This window comes from Osmia bicornis, chromosome 13 (assembly GCF_907164935.1).
Source record: "Osmia bicornis bicornis chromosome 13, iOsmBic2.1, whole genome shotgun sequence".
NCBI classification, from domain to species: domain Eukaryota; kingdom Metazoa; phylum Arthropoda; class Insecta; order Hymenoptera; family Megachilidae; genus Osmia; species Osmia bicornis.
The window spans coordinates 5468997-5477436 of NC_060228.1; the positions used below are offsets into that span (position 1 = coordinate 5468997).

At 38.2% G+C, this 8440-nt stretch overlaps 1 protein-coding gene across 8 annotated transcripts in view; it reads left to right on the forward strand.

Moving 5' to 3' along the window:
* The window catches only part of LOC114878112 (hemicentin-2), a 220619-nt gene extending 213103 nt beyond the window's left edge, over positions 1–7516 (forward strand). For all 8 annotated transcript variants that reach the window (XM_029191527.2, XM_029191533.2, XM_029191532.2 and 5 more), the window contains exons 10-11: positions 606–784; positions 4656–7516. In XM_029191527.2, coding sequence (XP_029047360.1) covers positions 606–784; positions 4656–4889 — 413 coding nt within the window. In that variant the 3' untranslated portion in view covers positions 4890–7516. The remainder of the gene's footprint in view (positions 1–605; positions 785–4655) is intronic.
* Positions 7517–8440: the final 924 nt, after the last annotated feature.

The window sequence follows — 8440 nt, forward strand, 5'->3', positions numbered from 1 at the left end:
ATAATTTATACACAAATTTACTAAAGTGTATCATATTCGATCAATCTTTATTTCAACCTTATGTTACAAATTATTTTTTACTTTTAATTATTATATTACTTAATTTTTTATACAACATATTATAATAATGCAAATTTTGTCCCTGTTGAATAATATAATTTTCTATCCCATGAAATGTTAAATTTCAAAACAGAAACTTGATAGTTAATATTTATTTAATTAATGAATAATGCAGTGCAAATAATCTAGTGAAAATTTGAAGTGGATCTCTCGACCGTTTACAAATGCAACGTTCTTCCTTTATACGAGGAAACTTTTGCTATTTCACGTCGATAGATCACGCTTTCATTTTAATGAAGTCCCGCTTAAAGCGGTAGCTTGTCGCGCCGTACTCGCGGCAATGACAACATAATTTAACAGGAATTACGGAAGATTACGTCGTTTAGCTACACGCCGAGATATTTTCATAGTTAACAAGACACAAAGCTCTGTGCAAGCTCGGGGGTTGGGTCGCGATTGCGTAACCGAAAGGGGTTGGATTTATGATCAATAAAGAAGCCCGCAATAGCGCATCGATCTAACCGGTTTGCAAATTTTTGTTCCAGGTCGACCCATGGTTTATCCACCAACTCAAACAGTGACATCGAAGGAGGGTGAACCTTTGAATATCGTCGTGGAATTTTGCGCTGAACCGAGATACACTAAAGTGTTCTGGATATCCGAGGAAAACGTTTATGTACCTGGTGCACCATCCAGAGACGGTGTTCAAGCACTTGCTATCGAGGTATATTCTATTTTTTATTTTATTTTACATTAGAAATACCAAGTTATTAATTAGAAATATCCCTTGAATTGCTAATGTATCAAATTTTGAAAAATACCAAGGGTCCATATTTCTAATTATAAAAATTCTCAAATCTTCAAATTTTAAAACTGAGATAGAAATAACATCTCGACCTCTTTTCTCCACTTCACCCTCTATATAAGAATCCCAGAAACCCTTCGAAACCCAGAAAAGATCCATTTCAAAGTTGCAAGCATGTCGCATTATATTTGGAAACACTTCCTCGATCCATAAACATAAGAGAGCCGTTAACAATAGCTTCGAAAACAAGATCAAGTAAGAAACGATTTAACTTTCCACGCCATTCGAATCGGTAAATCCTTGAAATACAAAACCACGTACAGAATCTTCGTCTCGTCGAATGGTGAAATTAGACGGTCAGCTAAAACGTGATTTCTTGTTTCAAGGAAAAAGATGAAAAGGATGAAAAGAAAAGTTGCTGAAACACGAGAAACGCTTGTTGCATGGAAATACGAGACGGAACGAGAAATGAAACACGATAGCAGGATTCATACGCGGTATTCGCGCTTATTTCATTTTCGAGCTGGCATCGTCCTCGAGCTTTCTTCCCCCTTCTTTTTCACTCTATTTTATTTCCCTTTTTTCTCTGTTCCGACAGACAGAGTCCAGAGACTGGATGTATCCGCACAAAAGACGGATTAACCGTTTTTCCGAGGAATCAGGAATAACGGGGACAGAGAGAGGAAAGTGGAGAAAGCGAAAGAGAGACGCGTTAGGGAAGCAAAGAATCCAACGTAGCTTTAAAGGGATTTGCTAATGCATCTGTGCGCTCCGTTTGTTTTTATTAACTTTTAATCTCTTTTGTGCCGGACAGGAACGTTCTTAATTCGTTCGACGAAAAAGCGATTGTCCTTGTTAATTTCCGCGTCCACGGTTCTTTTTTTATTTTCTCTGTTTTTGTTTTGTTTCTGCAGGTGTCTGCTTTGCTATACTCGTTTATCGGAGAAATTACGGATCTCATTGGAACCGTTTGAACGTCCCTTAAGCACTTCAATCTCTTCCTTGCGAACAACTCGCTCTGTATTATTCCTTTTTACGCTCGGGACACGCGCGAGTCCGCTTATTCCCCGTTCCAATCGTACGTTTCTTTCTCCGCTGAAGATTAATCGCGATTTCTATGGGGAAAAAATTGAACGATTTTCCGGTGAAAGATCTTTGTTTTTCTTCTTTCATTTTTAGAATCAAGAAATTTCATGGCCTTTCCTTCGAACAAAAGGAAATAATAACATTCAGACGCGTACTTATTTTCACGATTATACACCTTTCAACATAGCAAGCTCGAGATTTTAATTATTAAAGCGCGGTAAATTATTTCGCTACCTAATTTATAAAGTAACATCATGAAATATTGAGCTGAAGAAACTGGGGCTTAGGTTGTCTTAAGTTTAATACGGAATAGCCGTGCAAATTTAATCGCGAAGAAGAACGGGAATAAAAATGAACCCCAGAAAAAATTAAGCCAACATCCTTAATTATAAATTTCCTTCATGCTCGTGCTGTTTCTAAAAATATCAAAAAATCAACAAAACATTGCAAAAATAAAATTACTATTTCCTCGATTCTTCCACCCCTTATCAACCCCTTTTAATTTATACACCCACAAAGTTTTCTAACGAACATTTAAAAAAAAGAAAACTGAAAATCGAGAAGCTAGTTCACTGCTATCGTTAAACACATTGCCAGTGGCTCGTGGAGTACACAAGTTTCTTCATCAACTGGCGATTGCGGTGAACCGGGGGGTAGCTTATTAATTTTTCAGCGAGAAGTTTGCCCGGATAGTTGGTAAACAGTATAGACAGGGTACGGCATTCAAAACAGAATCTGGGTCAAAATAACTTACCCTCACCGCAACACGTGCATCGGCTCCTCATGCTCCTTCCTCCTCTCTCTCTCTCTTTCGCTCTCTCTCTCTAAGCCTCGTCGAGGATTTCACGAATTAATTATCCTCTAGTGCAGCGTCGGATAACAAGGGATATAGAGAACGGGTCGGGGATAAATCACGTACTAAATGCTATCAGTCGTGCTTTCGACGAATGCCAGGGAAATTTCACTTTGAGTTGTCAGGAACTTTCGATGAAATTCCTTCCCGAGGACCGACGCCCCGCGGAACTAGACTAATACGACCCTGCGGCGCACAGGTGTCTACTCGTGTTTGCACGCGCCAGGATGCGACGGTAAAGCAAGCAGAGTACACCGTTTCCGGGAAAGGCAAGCTTCTGCACGAGACAATCACTCGGTCGAAAGAATCTATTGCTAGAGTTAAATAAAATTTCCTTCTATCTTTTGGATCGTTGATTTTCTAGAACGAGTTTGATGATTAATTAAATTATTATTCATAGTGGTGTAATAGTAAACTTTAAATCACCTGTTACATGAAATTGGAGTAAATGTAGTTAATTTAATAGTGAGATTTTAGAATATCTTAGCCAAAGAATAGAGTCGATGCAAAAGGAATAGGATAAATCGGAAAGCAGTAAAACTGCAAAAGAAAAGGTAAGAGATGAAATCAGAGGCCAATCGAAGGAGGAGGAAGCGGTACGATCTAAGTAAGTTTTCAGTTTCCCCGCAGAAGTTTCGCGCGAAAGTTTAATCGTAAGAAGCTAAGCAGAATCGCGACAGATAAGAAAGACGGTCGCGAAATCGACGCTATCGAGTCGCGAGTTAATGAGCGATAAAAACGTCCCTCGCGAAAGAGGTCGAACAGCTTCGGAACTGTCGGTGAAGCATTAAATTTCGAATTTAATGAAACCTACGTTCCCGATCATTTCTCTCTACCCCTCGTATTATCCTGTTCCTATCGGTGATTTCGAGTTGAATCTCTGTAAACCTATTTCCTTATAATTATGAAAAATTAACAAAGTTACGCTATTTTAAAAGAAGAACATTGTTCTTGAAGGAACGGGGATGCGAAAGTATCTTCGTTGGTTAATAAATACGCAAATTCCGAGAGATCCATTTAAGAAATTTCAGGTGATTTTAAAAAATAACCCCAACTTCTTCGCCCATCAATTTTCCTCTTCGTAGCCCTAATAACTCTCTCAAACTTCTTCACGATCCATCATCCCTTTCTCATGGTCCAACATTATCAAATCTTCTGAATCACGTTGCAAAAGTATCTAGCGTTGGATAACAATTTTTTGAAAATTTCTTAAGACAAAATAGATGAGGGATGGCACAAGTAAGAGTGTCTCTTTACATATTTTTTAACCCTTCTTTCAGATACTGATCTATTATACAGGGGAAGGTATAGTCATAACCAAGAATCGTTGAATAGTAGAAATTTACCTCGTGCTATTCTGTTTCTCGGTACTACAGCATTCGGCTTCGATTCTTGGTTATGACTGTACCGACCCCTGCTGACCTGACGTTCATTCGTCGGTGCTGGGCGGATTGCAGGTTTCAGGCGCTTTTTACTCGAATTTTTAAACGTTAATTACTGGAAAACAAAGCCTCAAACGCTATTTCGGTATTCTTGATTTTCGTTTTATTTTGATCCCTAGAATCACCCCTTAAAATTTTGTCCACCTTCTGTCGAACTTTCGTTATTCTTGATTTTCGTCTTATTTTGATCCCTAGAATCACCCCTTAAAATTTTGCCCACCTGTTGTCGAACACCCTGTATATAGAAATAATCAAAACTAATAGACTATCGATTTTATCAAAAAAGCTACATTATTTATAAAGCTACAATTGGATCACTTAAATGGAACACACGAGGGTGGTTCGCAAACCGTAGCAGTACAGTGTCGAATTCATTAACGAGCCACGTCTCTTCCTGTTTGCTTTTCAGGACGGAGGCACGGAGTCCTGTTACAGGACGGTGTTGAGCTTCGACACGATTCAATGGTCGCACGCCGGAGAATGGTTGCTGTTAGTCCGCTCGTCGGAAGGGATAGCGGACGCTTCCGTTCTCTTGAACGTGACACGAGCCTCCGAGTACAGTCACGCTCACTTCCGGTCAACGAATCTCACCTGTCTATCGCTGTCTCTACTCTTGCTCGTTCTCCAAGAGTATCGTCGTTGAATTCACTCGTCCTAACTGTTTCTCGCTACTCGAAAATCAAAAATAAAAGAAACTTACTGGGGTAGAAACGAAGGGATAAAGAAATACAGTTCCGTCGTTCTTCCAGCGACGATTGTACATAAAACTAACGAAATAGAGAGGGTGGGTGAAAAACGTTTGATGTGTTCTTGAAAAGTCGAGGCGACTCGATGACGATGCAACGAGAATCGTGTTTGTTAGGTATCGAAAAATGAGCGCGCTTAATACGAGATTTAAAAAAAAAAAAAAAATGAAACGACGCCTTTTATCGACGCTGTCAATGAACGATTCAGAGCTTCCCGGCAACGACGATAATCCGGCCTCGACGTTCCTTACTCGTTGGATCTCGTTGCTAAGATTCCAATTCTCTTTTTTTATTTTTTAAATACCCTACGACTTTCCTAGAAGATAGGCGACGATACGAGGTAACAACCGTGCATGTACCGTTTGATTTTCCTTTTAAATAAGATACCTTGGTTCCTCCGGGGGGGAACCAAACGAAGGGGGTTGTTGTTTCCATGTGCGCTCGAAACTTCGAAACCAACGACTTCGAGTCCGCCCGCGACGTAGCGGATTCATCAGCTTTCGAAGAAATATTGTTACGCGATTTCGAATGCTTTCGATTCGTCTCGATTCAAGACGGAAGCCATGATGCTACGTTGCTAGCCACGGCGGGGCACGTGTAAATATTTGTATAGTTTATTTGTAAGGATACGACATGGCGGAGATTGAGGCACGCACCGAACTCGAAGACCAATTTTTCATCGAAGATTGTACACGCTCGATGCAGGTCCGAACTGGTGAGTGAAATTTTTACCGGAATATTAGCGACACGAATTTCCCGACCACCGAGAAATTTTTCTCGACTCAGTTCGCCCCTGGTTCGAGGGTAATTGTTGAACCTGAGACTCGCAACACCAGCGGAGGTTTTCAATGAACAAAGATAGGATTGATCCGAATATGTGTAGGGATAAGGGGAGACGAATGAAAGGGATGAAGGAATATTCCAAGAATAGGAGCATTAAAGGTAAATTGTTGTATATTATTTTAGGTAAGTAGCGTTTAAATAGCGTGTATATAGTGATTGTAAATGCATAGGCTATCGTACACCGACGGCTATGTATGACGAATTATACGGTGACGCTGTTAGAGATATATTTATTATTCGTTGATATATTTTTATAAAGTTTTATTTAGCCATAAGTTCTCGTTCGCCTTCCCCCCTCCTGGATGTCGCGTATCGATCGTGGTCAGTTTCGTTGAGAGAGGTGAGAGAATGGGAGAGAGAGCTGGCTCGATCATTTCAGTTCAGAACGTTTCAACGAGGATCGTAACAATAAAACGCACTCAGCTAAACCCCCTACGAACGTTCTAAATTAAACGTGCAGTGAGTTGCATAAATATTTTCTATCCCTTCGATCAATGCATGCATAACAGATTTTCAGAAAAACAAAATTTTTATTCATTTCATTATTATATTAGAATTATTTATCGAAGCATCAAATCATTCGCGTCAGTAGATTATACTTCACAGAGGATGGTCTGACCATAGTACACTTTTACTACTTGCCAGTGTCCAGCCACACTAAACAAGTAGTAATTAATTTTATTACATTAAAATTATTTATTGAAGCATTGAGTCATTCTTTGGTACATTATTCCTGACATAAAATGACCGTCTGACCATAATAGATTTATACTACTTGCCAGTGTCCGGCTACACTAAATATCCAGTCCTTTACTTTAATATCAACTTTATTGTCCGAAATCAATTTAATATGACAAGAACTTAATTTAATTATTGGAAAATGGACATTTTGGATTACGATCATTTTGATCCATAATTAAAACGTCATTATATTATGTGAATTTGAAGAGTAAATCGTGAAAATATGCTTTCAGGAGTATTTTCCTTTACTTCATATTGTCCGTAATGTCATTTAAATCTACAATACCTTTAATTAAATCTATAGTACCTATCAGAGCCGGTATTATGTATGACCGAGTGATTAATCGAAGGGATATGAATATTTTAGCAACTCGTTGTAAATGATGATTGCATTCTAACAGTATGAAAGGATGAGAGAGAGAAAAATCGTTGTCCTCTGTGTGTTTATTCGTTTGATCTCCACGATTGGTAGGTGAGAAATAAAAAAAAGAATAAAAAAGACGATAGCGTAGCGTCTCGTTTCGAATCGTTCCAGTTCCTTCGGTGAATAAATAAACTACATTGTTGCGTGGGATTTTTCCTAAAGACGAAAAAGAAAACGCAGTGGTTCCTAATTTTTTAATACGCCCATCACCGGCTACGATCCGTAGCTTCGTTAATTCATCCGTTCGCGCCTAATTCTCGCACGGTAGTCGGTGTTTAATTAATCAAACAGCGAGAATATATCAAAAGAAAAATTGTACATCCCGGTGTGTCTTGTTTTGCGAGTTTTAAGTTGATGCAACCAGGAATAATCGGATGTCCCTACCCTTTTTCTTTGTTGTTTCATTTTTTGTTTTACTCTTTATTTCGTCGAATTGCTTAGGTGTTACAAATAAGCAACGTGATTGTAATCGTTGTACCCCCATGACGCCTAAAAGTCCAATAAATGATATTTACAATAAAAATAATTTTAATAATCCACCCCTAAAATACGTCTCATCGAATTTCCATCCTTCCCGATTGGGTATCCTGGTTTCTAGAATAATTTTCGAATTTTTATTCTTCTTTTCATCGATTACAATTTGAAATTGAATGACGATTCGTCTATTCGTCAGTGCTCGTTGAAAACTATTGACGGAGTATGCAGAACCGAAGATAAGGTACCGTCGAATAAATCGCACGATTCAGCGACGAAAATGAAATACTGAAACGAGAAAATAAACGTGTCAGAGATAGGTGGCAAACATTACGGGTCGAACAGATAACGGAAAACGACCACGTGAACTACATAAATCGTGATCTTTCGAAAAAGAGCTTCGGCACAGATGAAAGAAATTGCATTGTCCGCGATATGTCGTTGGATTGTTAACATCGAACTTTGCGTTGCCTGTTGAAACGCGTAAATAAGGGAATAAAGAAAAAGAGAAATAACGAGGTAAAATACAATAGACTGTTACCATACTAATAGAGCCACGTGAAATACCTGTAAAAACTTGCAGTTACGCAAACGTACGTTTTGTCTGAACATAAATAAGGTTTCTTTGGAAAGAAAGAATAAAGAAAGTCCTGTTTTTTTCTTAGTAGAGAATAACTCATTGACATCGTGATATAATCATTGAAGAAATTCTTATCTTTATTATATTGTTAATTTTCCATTATCCTTTTAAGTCTTTTGCAATTTTACCAAATTATTTTATCTTTTAAATCACATCACGTAACATTGAAGAGATCCTTATTTTTATTAGATCGTTAATTTTCCATTACCCTTTGAAGTCTTTTGCAATTTTACCAAATTATTTTATCTTTTAAATCACATCACGTAACATTGAAGAGATCCTTATTTTTATTCGATTGCTAATTATTCGTTATCCTTTGGAGTATT